General features: G+C 45.9%; 1 protein-coding gene and 1 pseudogene across 6 annotated transcripts in view; one reads left to right on the top strand and one right to left on the bottom strand.

The window, feature by feature from the left end:
* ATE1 (ATPase E1) overlaps positions 1–25,350 on the bottom strand; it is a 36,362-nt gene extending 11,012 nt beyond the window's left edge. The window contains exons 1-2 of one of the 6 annotated variants that reach the window (XM_087392560.1): positions 25,333–25,350; positions 11,446–11,561 (exon numbers count right to left, since the gene is read on the bottom strand). In XM_087392560.1, coding sequence (XP_087248686.1) covers positions 11,446–11,479 — 34 coding nt within the window. In that variant the 5' untranslated portion in view covers positions 11,480–11,561; positions 25,333–25,350. The other 5 variants (XM_087392557.1, XM_087392556.1, XM_087392558.1 and 2 more) reach the window with 5 other exon arrangements.
* Positions 1,960–7,891, top strand: LOC147889034 (uncharacterized; annotated as a pseudogene).
* Positions 25,351–25,606: the final 256 nt, after the last annotated feature.

Here is a 25,606-nt window from a genome sequence, read left to right as displayed (position 1 = left end):
CCCAATGTGTTTAGAAGTAGACTCTTAAGATGTTACTTTGAACAAAATGAGAGCAAGAGAGAGCAAGAGAGAGCTGAACGTAAGTCTGCTGAATAGTGGACTGAAATGAAGTGAGTACAAAAGAGAAGTGAGGGGTTTTGCCTAAGTGACAAAACCCTATCTTATCCACTAACAGTAGTTAGGGATTAGACTGTGGTTAGGGGGAAAAACCTCAATGAGGGAAAAGTGCCCCTAACCCAGTTATTACATTACATTGGCCACTGCCTAGAATATGATAATAATTCTAACACCCCCCTGCAGTGCCAATCTGGTGTACAAGGTAGTGATCAATCACCAAAAGGAGATAAGTTTAGGGCACTGCAAAATGCCTCAAACTAAGTGCTTCGGTGAAGATGTCTGCAACATTGTCATGTGTTGATACATAGATCATACTGATCTCCCCTGCATGCAACTTCTCTCTGACATAATGAAAATGAATCTCCATGTGCTTTGTGCGAGCATGAAACACAAGATTATTTGCCACTGCTATAGCACTCTGTCTATTAGTGAGAATTGGAGAAGGATCCTCCAATAAGAGACGAAGATCAACGAACAAACGTCGCAACCAAACACATTCAACTGTCGCTGTGAAAGCTGCCCTGTACTCAGCTTCACATGAGGAAGTAGCCACTGTAGATTGCTTCTTGCTCAGCCAAGAAATGCAAGCGGCGCATTTTGCATCCCAGGAAGGGATTTTACTTGTTCAGTTTGCTGTGTTTTTTGAGTTTATCTAGCAAAAATGGCTTAGAACAACCCCAATGAGGTGTTTGGAGTCCTCACCAAGAGGATAAGTTGGATGGCACCAACTACTCCTTGTGGAGTTTTATGGTACGCAACATCTTGGTTGGCAGACATCTTTGGGATTATGTCAATGGAGATGAAGCAAGGCCAGATTCTGTGGCTACACCTGCCACTCCTACAGCTAGAGGCAGGGGTAGAGGTCAAAATGCAACACAATTAATTGGAGCTGCTGCTCCAGTGGCTCCCACAGTAGAGCAGAAAAGATGGGATTCTAGGGATGCACAAGCTCTATCAGTGATTTCTCTTTGTCAAGAGGTTCATTATTCCTCACATTCGGTCATGCAAGATCTCAAAGGCAACTTGGGAATTATTAGAGAGTATGTTTTTAGCAAGAAATGATGCCAGAGTTTCCTTCTTGAAGAGATAGCTCTCATACGCATATGGATGAGGGAGATTCCATGAATACTCACCTCACAAAGCTTCAAGATTTGAGAGAGCAGTTGCTGAATATTGATGAAGTTATTCCGGATTCAGAGATGATTACCACCAACTCTGAATTCTCTTCCGGAGTCCTATCTTGGTTTCCATACGTCACTAGGATAGTATAGCTTAGAGATGGGGCGAGCAAAGGACATTGTTTGGGAGCAAGTGCATGTGGAGCAACAGTATGGTGCTTCGGGTTCGAAACAATGGAAGTGTAAGCATTGTGGTGGCTCATTTTGTGGTAGTGCACCTCGTGTAAGGGCACATCTTCTTGGTATCACTGGAAAGGGTGTCAATCCATGTGTAGGAGAAGTTCCAGATGATGTAATTCTTTCCTTGGGAGGCACACCAAGTGGCCCGTCAAAGAGGGCACGAGTTGAGGCCTCATCAACACTAGTAGGTCCTGGATCTCCTCCCAGGAGTCCCGTTATATTTGTGACATCTGGACCCCCTCCTCCACTTTCACCACCTACACAAGGGGCTTCTTTTTCTATTGGTAGTGCTTCCACTAGACGGGCATCAGTGCGAGTTGTGAAGCCTCCAAGGTTTCCAAATTCAACCAGGTTACCACCCAGGCCAGGGACTTTACGAGCCAGTTGGGTCACAACTTTGCTTGCATCTGCTCGTCGGGCAACTCGCAAGCTCTTTTATGAGTGTGACCTTTCCTTTAACCTTGCTCATACTCCAGCTTTTCAGGAGTTCGTTCAGGCAATGGCCGAGGCTAGCCCTTCATTTAGGGCTCCATCTTCAGAGACTTTACGCACTCGGGAGCTAAAAGCAGAGGTCTTGCAAGTTGAGAAGGAGCTGCAGCCTATTAAGGCATCATGGGCTAGATACGGGTGCTCCATTTTGTGTGATGGGTGGTCAGATACCAGGAGGCGCCCGCTCATTAACATTCTTGTATCATCTTGCGTGGGTACTATGTTTTTGAGATCCATAGATGCATCAAATGAATCTCATACAGGTGAGTACATTTACAGCCACATTAAGAAGGCAGTAGAGGATGTGGGGCCTCAGAATGTAGTACAGGTGGTTACAGATAATGCAAGTAACTGTCAGCGCATGGGTGCGCTACCTGAGAGTGACTATCCGCATATCTTTTGGACTCCCTGTGCTGCACATAGTTTGGATCTTCTTATAGAGGACATAGGGAAGCTTCCTTGGATTTCCTCGGTGGTTGACAAGGCACGGAGCATGGTGACTTTCTTGACAAGGAAGCATAGAGCCCTTGCAATTTTTCGGCAACATAGCTCCCATGAGATTCTGAAGCCCTCAAAGACCCGCTTTGCCTATCTCTTTATAGTCTTGTCACGCTTGGTAAAGGTGAAGCCTAACTTAAGGCGCATGGTAGTCAGTGAGGAATGGTTGAGCTGGGATAAGTCCAGCAAACCAAAGGCACGTGCCTTTGAGGACATTGTGTTTGATGGTGATTTTTGGCATGCAGCTGAGGAGATTGTGGGGATTGTGCAGCCCCTTTTCAGTACCCTTCGACTTGTTGATAGAGAAGGATGCACAATTGGACTCGTGTATGAGTTCATGGAGAAGGTTGGAGAGGCATTGAAAGGGTGCACATGGCTTGATGCAACAAGGTAAATGCAAATCAGGAATCTTGACTTTTCAATTCACTGTTGGCTGCAATTAATTTTCTTATTTGCAGCTTTAAGGAATTGCATGTATGATGTTATATTTGTATTTAGAATCTAGAATCTAGATTCTAGGTTTGCAGCAACCTAAATATATTTTCATTTGCACCCTACAGAGAGCAAGAGATTATGGCCTTGTGGGAAAAAAGATGGACATGGTTCCATAGGCCTATTCATGCAGTAGCACACATTTTGCATCCTCTATGGAGGAGGGAGGACCGATCGGACGATGCTGAGTTGACTGCAGGGTGGACAGGTTTCCTTGAACGTGCATATCAAGATGCAATATTGCAAGATGCTTTGGAGGACCAACTCCTCTCATTTAGGAACTCCTTTGGGGAGTTTGGATCAGCTCGTGCATGTCTCCATGATGGTCAGTTGAGGCCTGTTACCTGGTGGGAGAAGTATGGTCGGGGCACGCCGGAGTTGAAGTGCATTGCCCTCCGAGTCCTTTCACAAGATTGTCATCTAGCGCCTGTGAAAGGAATTGGAGTGTGTTCTCACTTATACACACTAAAAAAAGGAATAGACTAGGCGCTGGACAACTTGACAGGTAATTCATAATTTTGTGTGTGAGCACTCGGGCCTCGGCATATCTATTTTCTTTTACATGCACTCAGCACACAGTTCATTATTAGCATTTGAATTATAGTTATGCTACAACCTACATGTATTTACTGTTAATTCATTTGGTGTATGGTAGGCTTGTATATGTCCATGCCAATCTACGACTTATTCGACGAATGAAGACCATTGAAGGTCCACAGGAGGTGGATCCTGATAAGATACGTGTGCAAGTCCCTGAGGATGAAATGCTTCATCCTATGCATGAGGATGATGATGCATATGCATTCATTGCTGAGGAGCGGGCATCGTTGGCACGTGCCACACGATCTCAAGCAGGCAGATGAGCAGGGAGAACAGAACCAACTTTAATAGCAGCTGCTCCAGAAGAACAGGAGACCTCCTCATCATCAGAAGAGGATTCATCCACTTCTGCAGATTCTGATAGTGATGATGGGGAGGAGGAGGAGGAGGGGGCTGAGGGCCAGGGAGAAGATGCCCAAGCACCTACAGATCTTGATTCTTGCTGGTTAACTTGCTACTTTCTTTCAGATTTCAGTAGAGTTTGAACTTTAGTTTTGTTTGAAATTTAAAGTTGATGCCTTCACTCTTGACTCTTGAGTTATGTAATCTAGGTTCTAGTCTATAGACTAGCAAACTATTTACAGGAGTGAAACTGAGAACTTGATTTATGTCCAGACTCCATGGTTGTGATTCCTGAACTTGTGAAAACTGAAATATGATAAAGTTTAAGGCTTGAGCTTGTAAATTGTAATCTGAAATCTGATTTTTTGCGACCTATCTAGATTCTAGTATCTACTCATATACCTTTCTAGTATCTACTCAACTGAAATCTAATTTCTAAAATTTAAAGGCTTAATTGAGCTTTGTAATCTACACTCTATTCTAATTTCTAGCATTGGCCATTATAGGCTTGTTGATAAAGTTGAAGGCTTGATTGAGCTTTCTAATCTGGAGTCTATAATCTATTCTACCATTGGCCATTATAGGCTTTCTGTCAAGTCTTTTTCTATGTTTTTAGCTCGTTTTGCACAGTTTTGGCATACCAAATGTATGCATGCATAAAATTTATATTTTTTAGACCAAAAAAATACAATTTGGTTTTTTGAAACTTCACCTATTTTTTTGAAACGTTTCAAAACATTTCACGTTTCAACGTTCTGAAACGTTTCATTGAACTATGATTTCAAACACTTTGTGGCTATGGTTAAGAATGAGACAGGACTCAAGGTGCAGACACTTAGCACAGATAGAGGGGGGGAATATATGTCTCATGAGTTTGAGGCATTTTTGAAGGAGAAATGCATCACGCATCAGCTTACAGTGAGGCTTACACCTCAACAAAATGGTAAAACTGAGCGCAAGAATCGCACTTTTATGGAGATGGATAGATGCGTGCTTATCAGTAAAAAGTTGCCTCATAGGTTTTGGCTCGAAGGCCTCATGTGTGCAAACTATGTTTTGAATCCGGCTTTCACAAAGGCTTTGAAGACAATCACTCCCTATGAGGCATGGCATGGGAGAAAGCATTCAGTGGATCACTTCAAAGTTTTTGGTTGTGTTGCATATGCCCACGTGCCTGTGGAGTTTCGACATAAGTTGTCAGATAAGGCACTTAAATGCATGTTTGTTGGGTACAGTGCACAAAGCTAAGGCTATCGTCTCTATAATCCTGCTTCTTGCAAGATTTTGTAAGTAGAGATGTTATATTTTCAGAAAATTCAGGACATACACATGCTGAATTTACTATTCCAGCTTCTTCAGATGATGTTTTCGAGGGGATGCTTCCTATAGCATTTGGTTCCCCACTTGAGGATCATGCTGAAAATCATAATTTATAGCAACCTCCTCCTCATCCACATGCTCCGATTCAGCCACAGGCTGATTTTGTACCTCCGCAAGGTGTGGATGAAGTTGTTAGGAAAGAGATTCAAGAGATACACGCAGCCAAAACAATCTCGAATTGGTTGCTACAGACTCTTAGGGAGAGTAGGCTTGAGGCCCCATTGCCTAGGCATGCAGAGGGGGCACTTTCAGCTGAGACAGCTTATGCAGGTACTCTTCTTGATGAAGAAGAACCTAACTCTTTTGAAGAAGAAAAGCAGTCCATTGAGAAAAATCAGACTTGGGATGTTATGGATTTGCCACCAGGTAAGCATGCCATTGGTACCAAGTGGGTTTTCAAAGTAAAAAGGAAGCCAGATGGGTCCATTGATAGGTACAAGGCAAGGCTGGTTGCCAAAGGCTATGCACAGCAGAAGGGCATAGATTATGAGAAGACTTTTGCTCCTACATCCCGGATGACCACCATAAGGTCAGTTATTGCCATGGCTACAAATTTTGTTTGGAATGTCCATCAGTTGGACATAAAAACAGCTTTCCTTAATGGGGACTTGCAAAAAGAGGTTTATGTCAAACAACCTCTTGGATTTGAACTTTCTGGCAATGCACTTCAGGTTTGCAAGCTTAACAAAGCTTTATATGGGCTGAAACAAGCCCCACGTGCATGGTATGCCAAGATTGATGCATTCCTGGCAAGTAAGGGGTTACATAATAGTCCCACGGAAAGCACCCTCTACATCAAGAAGGATGGGGGGGATATTTTGGTCATCATTCGTTATGTAGATGACATGCTGCTCACAGGGTCAAATGAGGAAATAATTGCAAATTTCAAAGCTGAGTTGAAAGCTGAATTTGACATGACAGATTTGGGGATGTTAAATTTATATTTGGGGATCCAGTTTATACAAGACAAGCGTGGCATCGTTATGTCTCAACCCAAGTATATGTGCAGAGGCTCTTGTATAGGTTCAAAATGCATGATTGTAAGCATAGTTTTTTCCATACGTTACCATATGCAAAACATCGTATAAGAAAAGGTTGCCACAGCCTGGAAATAAAGCTGAAAATTGAAATGCATCACAATTCACAACCGATGAGGCTCAAGCCTCAAGCTGCATCCTCATCCTCATTCTCTTGCTCATCCTCATCCTCATCATCATCTGCATCAGTGCCATCCTCCTCCTCCTCCTCCTCCTCCTCCTCCTCGAGACCATCCTTGAGGCCAACCACAGCCAAAGTCGGCCAACAGTGTACAGAGTACGGATTAGAATAGTGCTTTAAAATGTGTTTTCCAAGGTTTTGGCCAGGCACAAAATCGATCCCCTTCCCCCCCACCCCCCCCGCACCCACCCACACACACACAACAAAAACGAAAAACGAAAAAACGGGAAAAAACGAAAAACGAAAAAATAAAAAAACAAAAATAAAAATCGTATGGAAGGCCGCACGAAATGACGTATGGATGGAGTACAGAAAAAATGTATGTACGCGTACGGACTTAGCTATGATTGTAAGCCTATAGCCACTCCCATCGAGCTGGGGCTGAAGTTTACTATGTATGATGCAGGTGAATCAGTGGATGTCACACATTACAGCCAGGTTGTTGGATGCCTCATTTATTTGTGCAATACTAGGTCAGATATTCAGTATGCAGTATCTCAGGTGAGCAGGTATATGCATAGCCCAAAGACAACACATTGGTAGGCTGTAAAACGCATCTTCCATTATTTGCAAGGCACAAAGTCTTATGGCTTGATGTTTCCTAGGGGAGGTGACTTACAGATGCATGCTTACAGTGATTCAGATTGGGTTGGAGACTATGATACCAGGTAGTCTACTAGTGGTAATTGTTTCAACTGCCAAATTGCATCCGAATACCAAAGCCCCAAAGTTCTGCAAGAAATTGCACCTGAAAGGGACAAATGAACTAAAAGCCCCAAATTTTGCAATTATCTGCAAAAACTGCAAAAGCCCCAAATTTTGCCTGCAAGATTGCAAGCAGAACCAAAAAGCCCCAAATTTTGTAAGCAGGTTCTGCAACCTGAGTGAAATGCTTGCAACAAAACAATGTCCCAAATGCGCTCCTAGAATGCAAGCCAAACGATGGCTATCTGCAAGGATGCCTGTCAAAGAAAAGAACTTGCACAGAAGGCCTTTTTCCACAACTCCTGCAAATGCACGGAGATGAGTACGGACTCCTGCAAATGTACGGAATACAGGACTATGTATGGAATCCTATACGGCAAATAGTACAGTTGAGCTGACAAGAGTGTACGGAGTACGGCGCGCTGACAGCAGGTGTACGAAACCCGCAGTACGTAAGCAGTTCGCATGTGTGACGCTGATGCAGTACGGACGGCGGCAGGAATGAATGCTGCAAACGTACCGACTATACGATCGTACGGAATGCAATGGTATGGGTTGTACGACGACGTAGAGTTGTACGGATGGCGGTGCAGACTGGTACGGGCAAGCAATACGAAATCTGTACAATCGTACAGAGTGTACGGACAGGAGGTCTCGAGTTGGAGCTGGAGGCAGTTGTGAAGCAGGAGTAAGAGCAGAGAAAACCCGCTCTGATACCAAATGTGAACAAAATGAGAGCAAGAGAGTGAGCTGAACGTAAGTCTGCTGAATAGCGGACTGAAATGAAGTGAGTACAAAAGAGAAGTGAGGTGTTTTGTCTAAGTGACAAAACCCTATCTTATCCACTAACCGTAGTTAGAGATTAGAGTGTGGTTAGGGGGGAAAACCCCAATGAGGGAAAAGTGCCCCTAACCCACTTATTACATTACATTGGCCACTGCCTAGAATATGATAATAATTCTAATAGTTACTAGATAGTAGTTAAAGAAATCTAAAGTGTGTGAGCTTTGGACTTACAAAATCAGTAATATATAGATTAGAATCTTTCAAACTTCTAACAAAGTTTACTGAAATATTAATATAGAATTTAAATTTTTAGGACTCCGTGCTTCATTGGTAATGAAATATTCAAAACGTGTTGCAAGTTTTGAAATGTTCCATTTCCAATGAAACGTGTTTCGTTGTCACTATGTTTCTTTCTCGCCTAGCGAGAGTGTCATATGTGTAGTGCCTGAGTTCATTGCTCCTCTGAATCGCATCTAGATCACTATTAACGGCCTGTTGCACTCCTCTTGTAACAAAGCATTGTAGAAGGGAGTCCACGACAAGATCGCTTTAGGTGCATCACAATCAGGGAGTGATCTGACATCACCGAAATACCCATGGCTTCCCCTTTGTGCATCACCAAGTCCCACATCAAGCTCAAGGGTCTTTCCTCCACGTCCACCAAACAAGATGTATGGCCCCACGTAAAATTTTCATGTCTCTCTATCAGACCATCATGCTGCCACTAACCAAAGGAGTAGCAAGACTACCACGAAGTCTAGAGAACTCCACCTCCCTCCAAGGATCATGACCATTCATCGCAAAGATGAATTGCTTCCAAGTATTCCGCTCGACGGAGGGCATCATTGAGAAGGAGGCTCCACCCTACTTATCCTCCTCAAAATCTAAATCGTTGAAGTCTCCTGCAACAATCCAAGAGTCTACATCTAGGAAGCTCTCTGTAAGCCCCCTCCAAAAAGAGGGGCATTGTAGTCGGTGCATAAATGTTTAGGATCCCAATCTTGGAGTCTCCCATCCGTAGGCCAATTCAAACCACACGCCCTCCTATGGGGTCTCCCTGATTAAACACGTCCGGGGCCAGACACTGGGCTACTGACATGCAAAGCCCCCCCATGCGCCACAGGCATGACTGGCTCTGTGCCTACCTTTAGTGCCAATTGCATCAAAAAGGTTGTCTCGAAGCCTAGCTGACCGCCGCCGACCAGCATAGTCCAACATCCAGTGTGGGCTAAAGGTAGATAAGCTTGGGTAGAGGGCAAAAAAGGCCCCTCATAGCAAAAAAACAGGCTACCAGCAAAGGAGGAAAAAGGCCAAAGCTCCAAAATTGCTCCAAGCCAATTCTAAGCAGAGGGAAAACCTCAATGTTTGCCAATTGATCGTTCAAATCTAATGCAATGACTTGTGCTTCATTCTTTAATAATGTGTGAGAAAGTTTTCCAAGCTTCTTGTGCACCTGTTTGTGAATATATAGATGAGTGTGGGGTGTGTGTGTGTAGTTTTCTTGTCAAATCATGCTACATATGACCACATTTTCACGATGTGAGTTGTCATTGAGGCGGCCAAGCACGGTAGCAGCGAGGTTACGGATGCTTTGTGGATTTCCGCAAAGCATGTGACATAGTACCACAATCCCAACTATTTCAACAACTCCTTGTTCTAAAAGGCACAACATTATTAGGACACTATATGAGTAGGTATCAGGCAAGGTCAGGGCATCGATCGGGCACACAAAGGAGACCATGAGCATGATTTGGGGTCAACAAAGGTTGTCCTTTGTCACTGACCTTGTTTGGCTGATGAGCTTAGGTCCTTCATCAGGACATCGGGAGGAGCAGATTCAGCCTTATACTATGTGCAGATGATGTGGTTCAACTCTCCTCATCACCAAAGGGTCTCTTGGTAACATTTCGATGCACTTCAGCCTTTTTGTGAGACATGGTTTGAGGTCAACCTGGGTAATACTAAGGTCATGATCGTCAGCACATCCCAGCAGCCACACATTGAGAGCAATTTACCTTTGACTAGCACAAGTGGGGATTGTTGCATGCTATGATACCATACCTGGGGATCCTCTTCTCACACCCGATCTTCACAATGTGACCAGCTCGTTTGAAGGGTATGCCACTAGCCAGACTTAAGCGTCAATGCTTTCACTCACATTTCAAGTACCCCAAAACCAAGTCTCTTCCATAGACTCACGAGCTGGGATGTATGGCAGTCCCTTTTGGAGGACAAATCTATCAAAGATAGACTCATCCCAAATCGAGAGACTACAAGTTCTACTTCTTGCTTGAATGATCTGTAGCCAGCCATCGATCCCACATCATATTCTGCTAGCAAAGTTTGGGGCTACCCCCTAGAGCTCGATGCAGTATTTCAGGCGATCACTTATCTCCATAGAGCCAAGGACTTTGGCACCATGACATCCGGATGGCACATATTGTCATGGCTAGCCTCGACTGCATCGATTGAATTGGAGGCACAGGGGAGTCAAAGGAGCTGGTGTGCTCTTGAGCTTCCGGTAAAACTCAACTCCTACTACGGAGATCATTACTTGTGAATCTCAAAGGAGGCGTTTACCAAACCACCAATCTACACTCGAATTCATCTCCCAAATGCACTGAGGATCTCGGTTGGGCCGTTCTATGTATCTTCTCATAGGATACGGATTGAGATGAGACATGTAGAGCACACCCCAAGTAAGAAACTGATCTGCAATTCATGTGATATGCATGAGACAGATTAGAGCAGCACTTTGCATCCAAATGTCATGTGTACTATGAGATCATATGGATGGCATCGTTGTCTATTCAAGAGCAGTTTTGGCGCACTCAAACAGTTCTTGGCACATATCAGCAATGCGTGGCCATTTTCCTCCTTAAGGCCTAGAGACATAGATATCAGCTCATGCAAGAGCAAAGGAGAGCACAAGAGACCATCAGAGCCCAATCAAAGGACGATCGCGGACTTTTTCTTTGGTGACCTAAGCCAAGGGCAGCAGGGGACTCTACGCAATAGGGACCTAGAGTGCACAACCAACAGCATCGACCTTGGGTAGACACTCACATGAGGACTGCAGACATCTCCTTCTACTATTGATTCTCTGGCAATTTTCAAGATCCATAGATAAAATAAGGGAAAATTATTGTGAGAGATGTCAAAAGCATAGCAAACACAATTCAAGCTTGATATAGACAATATGAACAAAATTCCTAAAATAATTCAATACACATTTTCAGCAATAGATGTCTCACACAAAGGCACCTTGATTAAAGCAATGTATTCATATGATCTATATATCTCCTTCCAATCCTAAATCTTCTAAGTTGCATGCCTCATAGCCTATATACAATTCAATACATCAACAACCTACTCATCAAAGGAGATCCATGTGTTCTCATGTCGCTATAAACCATATTTAAACGTGTAACCATCAAGCCAAAGGGAGAGAAAGGCATACCAACATAAAGAGTTGTCTTTGGGTTTGTTCCCATTTGAGTGAGATAGAATGAACACGTAATCCAAGTTTCAATTGCCAATATAGGCTGCAAGCTGCAAGCTAATTAGCCTCCATAACTACAACAATAGCCAATCAATCTATGTTAAAATATTCCATTGTGTAAAATAAGGGAGGTATATATATATACCTTCATAAGACTAGAATATATCCAATCTTACAAATTATATCCTTTCAATAAAACGAGCCAAAGAACAAGGGAGAGAGACAAAGAGACAAGGGAAGAAGGAATTTTGTAAGAGATCTTAAACAAAATTAAGAGTAAATAAATAAAAATAAAAATACTTTAGTAAGCACATCTACACTTATGTTCTCATCAGTCGCAATCATAAGCTGCCCTTTGGGTTTCAAAAGAACCTGGAATCTCTCGAGCAAACCTAATGCTTACTAAGATTTAAAATTCCAACTCAACTTGAAAATTTTAGGTGGCAAAAAGTAAGATATCGAAGCAAAAAATAAGAAAAAGAAGAGAGAGAGAGAGAGAGAAAGATGTAATAACGTCTGCGGGAGGCCTCGTAGGCCTATGGGACAGAGTGCACAGAAAAGGAAAATTCATACAAGCCTCAAGGGATTGGAGCAAAGGGCATGCTAGGGCCCTTGTTGAGTACTAATCTATGCTAGCAAATCATAATTAATCAAATACAAACTGAATCAAGTCAATCTATCAAGTACAAATTGAATCAAATCAATCTCAAAGCTGAGACTCAGAAACCGAAGCCACGTACAGTGATGGCTCTCTAGTGAGCTGTGAAGATATCTCGTATCTGAGTCTGTCGAGCTGTCTCGCGCTGTGGCAGGGGGCGTGGTCTCCTCGATCTCTAAACTCTCTGGGCTATGTCCAAAGTGAGCCCTCGTCTCTGTCGGTCTCCCTTGAGGAACATTGTGATAGGTCGAACCTCAATAGAATGTCCTCTGTGCACTCTCTGTCTCGCGTGTGCTCTCTGCGTCGTCTCTCGGCAGCACTGTGTGGGCTCTCTTTGTTGATCCAAGCTAACTAGCTCCTCCTCCTCCTCCACTCCGCTGTGTCCTAGGACTAACTTAAATGTGTAGAAGTTTGTGATGCGTCGCTCTACCTCTGTGGTCTAGCCACCTCCTGCTGCTCTCTGAACTATCGCAGCAGTCTCTTGGTGCCGGCGCATCTCCATCAGATAAAGCCCAATGCAGACCTGGTCATGGAAATGAATCAGTCGTGATAGTGGACCAAAGCCACACCCCTCCAGGTAGAGATGGTGGTAGCGTCCCCGGATCTCATAGTAGGCTAGGCAAACACAAAGAAAATGCTCTTCTGTCTCAATCACCCCCAACGTACATAGCGTGCAAATCCTCTCCTCTCTGGGTATACTTGCGGCCCTCCCTACCTCAATCCTCAGCTGATGGGACGAAACCCGCATATGTTCAATGAAAATCCTCAGTGCATGTGAGACTCCTCTTTCCTCAAGATACTGGGGTCTGATCTCAGGAAGTGGTCGCGGTACAATTGGATCTTGGTGGGAGCTCCTGGTCCCCCCCAAGTCCGAGATGTATGGAGCTGGAGGAGATCTAACCATATGATACAGTTGACCTCATCTCGAGAGGTCGATTCAGGAGACCCATCCATGCTGTACTAAAAGGGGAAAAGTATGTCTATATGGATACCGTGCATGGCAAGCCATGTGGATATGTGTGCATACCATGTGTCAGCCCCGCCCTCTGCTAGTCCACTGGATGACTCCAGGGCCAGCCTTGGAAGTCTCCAGTGATGTAAGTCCCAAGCCTCTGTGGATGAAAGTCACTGTCTGAAAGATGGCATCAACCTGGAGAGATGTCATGGTGAACTCCGCCTGCACTATCTCATGTGGGACTGAGGGCCTACACCAAATCATCCTGGACCCCATAATCACCTGTAACCACTCAAATTTCCTCCAGACTGTCCTCGGGAGATCGCATCCCCAAAAGGGTGCTGCATACATAGCAGTCGGTCGCACTAGTGTATCGAAAAGCCAGCGCTTCATCGGTGGATCCTAGAAGTGCACCTAGAAGCATTGTCGCTCTAATCGAGCCAAAGCACTACGCCCCCGTGTGAGTCGTGTCTGGGCAACATGGGTCATCGTGAAGATGGGTCCTATGAAAACTGCCCCCTAATAAGTGTAGGACTGCACTATCTCCACTGGCTCGCCGCGATAGGTGAAGCTAACTCGGCAGAGCACTGCGCGTGAGGTGTTGACCATAACCTTGGTCTTCCCAAGGTTGATTGTCAATTCTCTCTCTAGAGAACACCTCTAAGGCCTCCAGATGTCTCTGTAGCCGTTCCGCGGAAGATGATATAAGGACTATGTCATGAGGGCGTGATTTTTGGCAAATGCATGTTGGCCTGCATGTGGGAAAACATGGAGCGAGGTCAAGGGTTGCTTGATGTGCTAGAACCCCTAGCATTTGTGCCTTGGGGGCAAATGCCTACTTTGTGTATCGGCTCGGGGCGAAATGCTCAGTGTGTAGGCACTCGTGATCCTGTGCTTTCCAATTGTGGAGCCGGCTAAGTGCAGCCCATACATTCTGTGTAGTAAACAAGTGACAAGTAGTGGGCCTGGACATAGAGGGCATCTCCGGTGGTGCCTGCATTAGGACATCATATAAGGAGAATGCATAACTGTGCCACACTCCCAGATCAGTAATGGAAATGGGTGGCTTTCCCTCTAATAGAAGCCCCCCATCCAGTTGTCGGGTCTACTCCTCGAAATGAACTGATGATCTCATCCATCCTATGTGTGAGGAGGGCTCGTCTCTTGCGGCATGTCAACTGTCAAAAGATCCATTGTGCCTCAAATGGCATCAATTGACCCAGGGATCACCCGTGTGAGGTGGGCTCGCGCCTCTCTGCACTCATCATCAAACTAAGGGTTTTGAGGCATCTTTCCATTTCAGGCCCGTGTGGATCAGGTCGTAGGGAAGGATCTAAAGCGCATCTTGTACTACTGATCCAAGAGTGTCTGAGGCGTGGGTGAGGTCTATATCATCCTCTAGTAGAGCCGCGAGCTCTCTAGCCAAGTGACTCACATGTACTGGGTCGAGGACACAGTCAAAGTGGATCTGGGTCCGATCAGGTGTGGCAGGGGCTCTCACTGTGACTGGCGTAGGAGCAGAGATACGGAAGGCCAGATATGAGTGGTCAGCTCTGAGTGGGAGAGGGGGTACTGTGAAGTCATGTAGCTGCGAGACAAAAGCCAATGGACCCAGTAGAGGTAGTCCGTTGTGCTAGTCCCACGGCATGTGAAGTAAACCCCCCAGATGATGGCCATCTCTAAAGGCCATTGTAGATGATAATGGTCATGGACTGCTTCCAACTCAAATAAGTGTCGCCCGTATGCTGTCACATGTGAGGTATCTACATAGTGTCTCTGGATGTCCAACTCTGCTGCATCTAGCTCCAGAACCATGTGGCGATGTCTCTTATATGCGAAGTCTAGTAGGCCCACTTGCCTATCTCTTGCCTTAGCATTAAAGTCCCCAAGAAGAAGGGTGTCTCCCTATCTGGAGAACTCTGTGATGTCATCATGTATCGTCTCAAATGGGTTGTATCCCTCTATAGTGACCTCATGAGCATATGATGACATGTCTGGGGGGGAAGTAGCACACCGCAATGAAGATCAGTCAAGCATCTAGCAACTGGACTCATATCCACATATGACGTGCATGCTCCTCTCTTCGTACCACAGATATGAGTGGTCTCAATGTTGGAAAGGTCACCTCCCCATCTGTAAGCCTCCAAATGAGGAGAGCGTGGGGGAGGGAGACCTAGGGCAGAAGATGCCCAGAGAAGAAAGAGAGAGGGGGCTGCCACATGGGCAGCACCTCAGAGAAGAAGGCTGCAAAGGACGGAACCTGTGGAAGGAGCAGAAGGCGGGGACAGCAAGCCCTAGATCTGACCTGGCAGGGTGCGATGACATCAGCAGCGTACGGCTCTGCACGGAACTGGGAAGAGGACCTGGCAGAGGCGCAGATATGGCAGGATGTGCAGGCCCTGATATGCAGCAGGAAATGTGGCTGTCAGTGGGCAGGAGGCAGGCCTTTTATAGGCTGGATACCTGCCTTGAATGGAGGGCCAAAGGACCCTGAAAGTGTGGGCCAAAAGCCCTGGGGGGTGTGCCCTTTTAGGGCTGGACCAGCCACAGACTGGTCGGCCAGTCTGTAACAGGCTGGTCGGTTTTTTTTACCAGCCACATCCATACATGCACACAAAAACACACATTTATGCGCTCACACATACACATGCACACACACACACACACGCACATGTGTACACAACACACTCCTAGGGAGGGGAGCAAACACATACACATGCACATGTGCAAGCATGCACACACACATGCAAGTTATCTGTAAACACACTCTCACACGTGCAGATGGATGCACACACAAACACAAATGCAAGTGTGCGCACGCACACACACTAGTGCACATTCACACATGGACATGTACATACACATGGGACACACATACCACACATACATAGACACACATATACATATGCATGCATGTATGCAACACACATACATGTGTATACACGTGTGTGTTCACATATATGCATATACGCACGCACGTGTGCGCGCACACACATGCAAACACACATATGAATGCAGATAGATGAGGTACCTATATATTGCGACTATGCATGTGAATATCTTATAGCTCTCTCTCCCCACAATGGCCCTTGGACTCCCCTTGGGGCCTATATAAAGAGGCCATTGAGCCTCACTCAATCATCACTTGGAGCAGCAGAAAAGCCCCATCAAGCAGCAGCAGGAAGTTTGTTGTGGGCCTCATCACTGGAGGAGAAGAGGGCATACAGTAGCTGCAGACTTAGCTGAGGGTGCTGCCCACCTAGGCTGGTGCAAAGACAGCAAGGTGGAAGGGATCTAGACGGAAAGTCTACTTACGCTCGAGGTGGAGCACGCGGACTCGAGTCTAGAGATAGCCAGCAGATAGGAGAAGGACCTTGTGGTAATATCAGAGGACCACATCATTGGTGGGACTCTGGATCTGTCTCTTTTGTATTGTGTCCATAGTTGTGGACGGAAATATATATTTTGGTGGTTTCTCTATCTGGTTGATTCATTGTCTATTGATGAGTCTGCACACCTATTGTATGCACATAAGTAAAGAAGTTTGTGATTCCACACCCCACACCGCACACTGTGTGAGCTCCTGGGCATTACTATAAGTCTTCCTGCTGCGTGTACCCTCGGTTGGGTATTTTCTAACATGGTATCAGAGCCCAAGTAGGAGGCTCACAGGTGTGGGAGCCTGAAGGCAGGGACCTTGCTGAAGGACGACCCTGATTCAGAAGCTCTAGGGAATCGACTTCCACGACTGGAGGATTGTGCCCTTGCGAGAAGGAGGGTGACTCAGGTTCAGTCAGGTGCGTTCAGAGTTCTGGTTTACTGAAATTGAGTTTGGTTGACTTTGCTGTGTGGTATAAACAGCAGAGATGTCGACCTCTACAGCCTCTTCAGCCCCTGCTTTCCCTTCCTCCTCCCCCAGTTTTCTCTCTTTCACTATCCCTAATTTTGGAGAGTCTGGGAACCTGGACGGGACTAATTACCCGATCTGGAAAGTGAAGATCCGGAGTCATTTAGTGGCTCGGAAGTTGTGGAAGCTGACCACGGGAGAGGAGTCGAAGCCGGAGGACATGGTGGACAGTAAAGGGGAGGTACTCATGGCAGTAGACAGAGAGGAGCTTGAAGCTTGGGAAGAAAGAGATGCCCATGCCCTGGCAATAATCATAGGGACTACGGCGGACTCCGTTCTTCCGCATATCCAGCTAGCCGAGACGTCAGTAGAGGCGTGGGCCACCCTGAAAGATCTGTACGAAACAGACAATACCTCCCGGATTGTGCTTCTTCAGCATCAACTCTACAATCTTGATATGGAAGAAGGAGATACGGTACATAGCCATTTGACGAAGGTCAAGGTGGTGAGGGATCAGCTGGCAACAATTGGTCAGAAGACAGACTCATGCCATCTGGCCTTGATGGTATTGAGGAGACTGCCTCGGAGTTTCAAGAGCTTTGTTACGGCTGTGACAGCAGGACAGAGGACCAAACCTCTGACGTTTGAGGAGTTGTGTCCATTACTGCTACTACAGGAGGAAGCTCGGGAGAAGCTGTACAATGAGGATAAAGATGACAAGGCGATGCTGGTGAAGGATTCCGCTGGCAAAGGAAAGGGCAAGCCTAACGGTGGCAAGTCCAAGAAAGACGACTCTGACGACGAGGGGACTTCGAAGAGAAAGCACAAGAAAAAGTGTTTCTATTGTGATACGCCCGGATATTTTGCAAAGGACTACAGAAAGAAAAAGGCGGATCTGAAAAACAACAAGGAGTCTGACTCAGATTCAGAGGGAAAGGCCAAAGCAAATGTGGTAATCGAAGAGTTGTTCCTGGTGACATCACCGAGTGTTACCGAGGTCACATATGTTGATCCAGAAATCACAGTAAGGATGTCTGACATAGAGATGTGGGTCAACGAGGAGTCAGATGCCTTTGTGAAGGTGAAGGACAGCATGGAGCGCTTGGTACCTTCCAGGTGTGTGGCTGTTGACACTGACACGAGGGTGGATTCCATGGAAGGCCCTGGGGTCTCATGGTCAGATGGATGCTGGAGTTCAGAAGGGGACAGTACAGGATTACACAAGCGTTTGGTGGGTGCCTTGATGAGAGTTTGCTTTCAGAGCGAACATTCAGGCAGTACAACAGTCTGGTATGTATTTGATATTCTGCATTTGAGCCTTTATAGCATGCTGTGGAGAGACTCTGCTCTTCATTTGTCTCAGGTGATAAGAGATTGGAAGGAATTGGCCTTCTTCGAAGGCAGAAGGGGAAGTATTGGTGCTTCTTCAAATCTTGGACGCAAATTGCTAGAAGGTGATGGACAAAGAGTACTGAAGCCAAAAGAGTACCTGCTTGAGAACTCAGCGAGAGTTCATGGTCCAGGTTATCTAGAAATATTCATTGGTTGCACACCTTGCCAAAGGAATGACGGGTTGAAACAGACCCTCAGAGCATGGTGCCTGGAAGACTCCAGGTTGTTCACTCATTATGAGGGGGACAACTGGAAGATCGTGACGGCTGGATTGCTCGAGTTCAGAGGCAGGAACGTGACTAAAGGAGGTGGTACCAGGAGGTGCTACCAAAGATGGACCTGTGTACCAGGATGGTGTGCGGAAGCGGAACCGGACCTGGTGGAGCACGAGCCACTGGATGAAAAGCCAGGAAAAGATTTCGACACCCAAAGGTTCCAGAGGACTACGACCAGGAAGTTACTGGAGCATTTTCATCGACGTGTTGGTATTGGGCCGAGATGTGTCGGTGAGAGGGGTTGTTGGAAAGGTCACCTCCCCATCTGTAAGCCCCCAAATGAGGAGAGCGTGGGGGAGGGAGACCTAGGGCAGAAGATGCCCAGAGAAGAAAGAGAGAGGGGGCTGCCACATGGGCAGCACCTCACAAGAGAAGAAGGCTGCAAAGGACGGAACCTGTGGAAGGAGCAGAAGGTGGGGACAGCAAGCCCTAGATCTGACCTGGCAGGGTGCGATGACATCAGCAGCGTACGGCTCTGCACGGAACTGGGAAGAGGACCTGGCAGAGGCGCAGATATGGCAGGATGTGCAGGCCCTGATATGCAGCAGGAAATGTGGCTGTCAGTGGGCAGGAGGCAGGCCTTTTATAGGCTGGATACCTGCCTTGAATGGAGGGCCAAAGGACCCTGAAAGTGTGGGCCAAAAGCCCTGGGGGATGTGCCCTTTTAGGGCTGGACCAGCCACAGACTGGTCGGCCAGTCTGTAACAGGCTGGTCGGTTTTTTTTACCAGCCCCCTTGGGGCCTATATAAAGAGGCCATTGAGCCTCACTCAATCATCACTTGGAGCAGCAGAAAAGCCCCATCAGAAAGGAGCAGCAGGAAGTTTGTTGTGGGCCTCATCACTGGAGGAGAAGAGGGCATACAGTAGCTGCAGACTTAGCTGAGGGTGCTGCCCACCTAGGCTGGTGCAAAGACAGCAAGGTGGAAGGGATCTAGACGGAAAGTCTACTTACGCTCGAGGTGGAGCACGCGGACTCGAGTCTAGAGATAGCCAGCAGATAGGAGAAGGACCTTGTGGTAATATCAGAGGACCACATCATTGGTGGGAACTGAAGCCAAAAGAGTACCTGCTTGAGAACTCAGCGAGAGTTCATGGTCCAGGTTATCTGGAAATATTCATTGGTTGCACACCTTGCCAAAGGAATGACGGGTTGAAACAGACCCTCAGAGCATGGTGCCTGGAAGACTCCAGGTTGTTCACTCATTATAGAAATACTTACGCTCGAGGTGGAGCACGCGGACTCGAGTCTAGAGATAGCCAGCAGATAGGAGAAGGACCTTGTGGTAAGATCAGAGGACCACATCATTGGTGGGACTCTGGATCTGTCTCTTTTGTATTGTGTCCATAGTTGTGGACGGAAATATATATTTTGGTGGTTTCTCTATCTGGTTGGTTCATTGTCTATTGATGAGTCTGCACACCTATTGTATGCACATAAGTAAAGAAGTTTGTGATTCCACACCCCACACCGCACACTGTGTGAGCTCCTGGGCATTACTATAAGTCTTCCGCTGCGTGTACCCTCTGTTGGGTATTTTCTAACACTCAAGTGTGTCTTGAAAAGGACAGCCATGCCTCCAGAGCCTTGTACCCCACTATCTCTCCTCAATTCTCTCCTTTGAGTTGGCTCCCAAGTGTATTCTATCACTGTGGGCAACCCTCTCTATGGGCTCTCATGTGTCTCGGTGTAGAAGATATGTCTCTATCTGTGTATGTCTCCCCTGAGTCGGACTAAAGGGTACCATTACAATTCCATACAGCCATACTCAGCTTGTTCTATGCACTCCCCTCCTGGACCCGACACCATCACAATTCCCCTTCTTCCTTCTCCCTTTCTCCTTTCTCACCCTTGTCTGCTCTTTCCCGGATAATCACTTTGCCATCCTTGTAAGCAGCCCATTTCCCTGCTTTCCTTGCTGCCATTACTCGTGTCATCCCCTCCCTTCTATGTTTCTGTTGTAGAAAGGTGAGGTCATCATCCAAGTAGATTTTGGTCCCCTTCAGAGATTCTCTCATGCTCTCAAAGAGAGAGAGAGAGAGAGAGAGAGAGAAAGAGAGAGAGATTATATGATTGTTTTAAAGTCCACATGAGACCCCTTCAAGATCTATGGGACTATCGATCAATATTGCCTAATAGTGATCCCTTACATCCAATGAAAGGAAATATTACAAACTTGTTACGTAGCGAGTATGTGCTAAGCTAGTTTATGTGCTAGCCCTAGTACCTTGTTGCAGTGTTCCAAAACCTCTTCCTTTCACGCGAGCGCATGCATGCGAGAGAGCGAGAGCAAGAGAGAGAGAGAGAGAGAGAGAGAGAGAGAGAGAGAGAGAGAGTTTATTAAGTCTTCGAAAGACCGATGGGTCTATGAGACTATGAGAAACCTAAATGCAACCCAACTAAAAGGGTGGAGCTAATAATTGAGCATCCACACCCATACAAAAACAAACTACATAGTCATATCAAAATAGTAGTCATCTACAGCATCACTATCATCAACATCCTCATGAGAGCGACTGTCATCATAATACAAAGTGAAGTGTGCTCGAAGGCAATTGTGGTCTTCCCCTCATCAAGAGTGAGGAAGCGGTAGCATGAAGTCAGATATAGAGTGCTGCCGGCTCCCTGCCTACGCTGTCTCCTGGTCACAACTCTACGTCTAACCAAGACGACAGTTGCCCCAATCGGTCGCGCTCCCACTCTGAATATGGAAGGAAGGTCCCCAAGTGTAATATGTGCCCCAACAATGTTTCTCCGACTCAACCTCCAGTAGATCACACACAAGTGCATAAGCGTCGCTCCGTGGGTAGACCCTCTGCCCGACCACTCTCAATACGGAGTCTATGTGAAGAGACCAGGAACTGCCCAATGGAGATCCTCAATGAATGGGGTAGATGAACGCGTGTATATCCTGGTGGATCAATAAACCCCTCATTCGAGATATGTAGGCAACGATCTCTGTGGAAGCTGAGCTTCACTAGGAGCTCAATCGATTCCAACCAGATCTGGAATGTTTGCAACTGCAAGAGATCCTCACGCTTGACCTGGTTGACCTCATGATACCGGAGTGGGGAAAACGGGCATCAATGCTGTACTGGAAGGGAGGAAGTCTATTCATATGTAACCCCAGCCGCTCACTTTGTGTGCAAACCTACATCTCTAGTCTCCTGCCTCTGATAGCGCCATGGAAGAGGACAATGCCAACCATGGTAATCTACTACGTCTAGAGGTGTGATCTCTGTATGCCCTGACTTGATATAGGTAAGTAATGACCTGAAATGCTGCATCAAGCTGCAATGGTGGAGATCCAAACTCAGCATGAATGATCTAGAGAGGAACTAACGGCTTACTGCGAATCATCTGTGATACCATAAGAACCTGTAGTCGCTCCATACGAGCCCACTCAGTATCTGATAAGACCGGCCCCCAACAAGGGCTGCAATACATCCCTGCTAGTCAAACCAAGGAGACAAAGAGCAAGCATTTGGTCTGAGGGTCCTCAAAATGTGAAGGGAAGCAATGCCTCTCCAATCTAGTCAACGAGGCATATCCTCGACTCAAGCGGATCTACATCGCCGATCTCATGGTGAAAATAGGTCCGGAAAAGATAACCCCCAAGTAGGTATATGATGAAACAATCTCTACCGATGACCCGTCAAAGGTAAAATGCATAGTGGCACCTGAAACGGTTCGGCGTTTCGGGCAGGGCAGTTTTTTTTTTTTTGCAGTGCCTCTAGAGCCTAGCCAGGGAAACATATATATAAAGCAGCAATGTAAGAGCTTGTAGACACCAGTGCTCAGCTATAGAAGCAAAAGTACTAGCACACACACACCCGCCTCAACCACCGAGCAAGAACCCCGTTGGCGGGTAGGGCAGTTTTTGCTCTCCCTCTCTAGCCTCTCCTCTTGCTCTCCTCTCATCCTACAGACCCCTCTCAGCCCGCTGCTCCTCCTGCTTGCTCTCCTCTCTAGCATCTCCTCCTTGCTCTCCTCTCCAACCTCCCCTTCTTGCTCTCCTCTCCTCCTTGCTTTCCTCAGCCCTTGCCCTCTTCTCCTTGCTCTCCTCATCCCTTGCCCTGTCCTCTCCTCCTCCTTGTCCTATCAGGCCTTGTTGTATGACATATGTATTAATAACTATTATATATATAATATATACGTAGATGAATCCAAGAACATTCCCAAATGCATCCTCTAAAAACACAACATAGTGCACTTTCAATCTCACGATAGTCACTCATAAGATTGAAAACCATAAACTCCATCACGCATAGCACGGACTAATATATATTTTATTAACCTTAAAAACCAAAACTCCGTTTCCACAGTTTCTTCTAGTGACCGAAACTCCGAAACACAATTTCCCGTCTGGTTCCGTTTACCCGTTTCCGAAACTCGTGCAAACTATGGTAAAATGCTCCCGATCCATCATGACCTGATATGTATTGAAGATCGTGACCTTGATTTTGCCAAGATAGACCTTCAGATCATGCGACTCACAGAAAGATTGTAATGCATCTAAGTGCCTCTCGAGGCCCTCTGCCAAGGACGATAGGAGTACCACATCGTCTGCATAAAGCAATATCTAAATCAGAGAGCCGACAAGAGAGCAGCCATCCCCCCTAGTGTCTACGTTACTGCCTCAAGCTCATCAATGTAGAGGCCAAACAAGGTGGGTGATAAAGGACATCCTAGTTTGACCCCAATCATACTCAAAATCTCATGTGTCCATCCAAACCCTATCCGGACTCTACCTGAGACTCTCGTAAAGTACCATGACAGCCCAGATGATCTCCTGACCAAGTCCTACAAATTCCTAATGAGATGGGCCCTAGAAACAGTATCAAAAGCTTTGCAAAAATCCACAAAGCAATAATAAACCCTCTGTCTCCGTGCCCTCGCCTTCTCAATAATACACCTGAGTGTGAGAATGTGATCCATGGTCCCATGATCATGTTGGAATCCGACCTGTCCATATGTTGTAAGCCCCCGCATCTCTGCAAATCGACTGACCTCAAAATCGCATAAATCTTGGACATGACATGCCCAATCATAATAGTCCTATAGTTCCCCGGACTCATGGGATCCCCTGCATTGTGGATAGGTAAGACAGTGTTAAGAGTCCAAGTGTGTGGGAAGCCAAGGCAAACAGCTTCATTAAAGAGCTTTGCTAGGATCGGGGCAAGGATGTTAATCCCATATGTAATGAATTCAATGCATAGACCCTCGTGATCTTTCACTCAGCCGTTATGAAGCTTCATTACAATGTCCTTAACACCCCCTTTAGTGAAGAGTGTACAAGAAGTAGGACGAGGTATGTGTGAGAGGTCAAGAACAGGCTGATTTGGACTGTCATATAATGTGTGTGCATAATCATACCAAACCTGAGTGTCGATGAGAGGTAAAGCGGACCATCTCTCTAGAAATCTCTGCCAAAAGTCCTTGGAGTTGTTACTAAACAAAATGTTTAGTAATTCCTCCTCATTATGGCGGACAAATTCATGTTTCTTCCTACGAACCAATCGACGATACTCAGTTGTTACTAAACAAAATGTTTAGTAATTCCTCCTCATTATGGCGGACAAATTCATGTTTCTTCCGACGAACCAATCGACGATACTCATGTACCGTGTCAGGTTCGATCGGAAGGTTGTGTTTGGTTTCGAATCTGAGTTGACAACGTAAAGCCTTGCATTCATCATAGTACCATCTGTTGCAAGGGACGGTCCCAAATGGTGGTGGGCGGGAAGAGCGAGTAGTGTGAGGGAAGGCGTGAAGTGCAGCCTCATGGAGTAAGTGGGTGATCAGGGCAGCGCGATCCACTAGTAGGGGAATAAAGTCGATATATGTGAGGAGTGTATAAAGGCGTGCTGAGTACCTAGGAGAGAGACTACACAACATGGTACAGTGATCAGAGGATCCTCAGAAACTTGGCCACTACAACATGGTACATCGACTACCATACAATATACCTTTGTAAGACTAGAATATATCTAATCGTACAAATTATTTGGCTCTAGAGTCCAAAATTCTACAATGATGCCAGAATGTTAAAAAATGCAGACACTGCAAATGGTGCTGGACGATCTCCTTTACAGAATCCAGCAAGATTGATATTCTAAACACTTGAAGACACTTTGAAAAGCGTATGGATTTATTTACGATGACCTAATGCGATTTTTAAAATACGGATATTGTATACCCGCAGACAAAAGTTTCATTTAGTCCATATCTCTCTCTCTCTCTCTCTCTCTCTCTCACACACACACACACACATACGCAGAGCAGCCGTCAGGTATAACATCACGAATAAATAAGCGACTGTCTTTATCCATATACATAAATTTAAACTTGCACGAAACTTGTCAAAAATGTTAAATTCTGGATTTTACCACCAGCAGAATTATATGCGATGCTGACTTCCAAAAGGAGATTAAAAAAAGCGCACCACGTGGCAAAACGTGAGATGAAAGCAGCAGTACTGACCAACGGCTCAGTTGCTCAAAAACAGAAATTCCGCCTGCAAAAGGAAAAGCTCCATAGCAGCCAACTCAGGACAAAACAGAGTACAGGAAAGAGCAAAGGATGAATTCTTGTCAAGGAAATGAGATGAAGGGATTCGGGAGAGGGCACACAGTTGTAAAAATATGTAAAGAGGACCCACTTTAAAATATGTTAGAGAGGACATAGTGACATATATGCAGAGAGAGAGGTTCTCATACTTAACATGTCTACCTAGATCAGTATGTCCCCCATACATTGAACAAGAGTGAATTCCACTCAATGGGCCTGCCTTGGGAAGGCTTTGAGGGTTTTTTTCCCCTGCCATAGGTAGGTCTTAAGTGAAGGCGGTTCAACAAGAAGCTAAAATAGCCTACTTTTATTTTCAAAAATTATCCTTTTTTTATTGATCCACATGCTATTTTAGCCCCCCCCCCCCCTGTCTCCCTCATTGCTATCAATTCATCATCTCCGCCCTCTTTCACTATTTGGATC

The sequence above is a fragment of the Dipteris shenzhenensis genome, chromosome 21 (assembly GCF_047967505.1).
Source record: "Dipteris shenzhenensis isolate YYH24624 ecotype China chromosome 21, Dip_SZ_1.0, whole genome shotgun sequence".
Taxonomy (NCBI): Eukaryota; Viridiplantae; Streptophyta; class Polypodiopsida; order Gleicheniales; family Dipteridaceae; genus Dipteris; species Dipteris shenzhenensis.
This window is presented reverse-complemented; position numbering and strand designations above follow the sequence as displayed.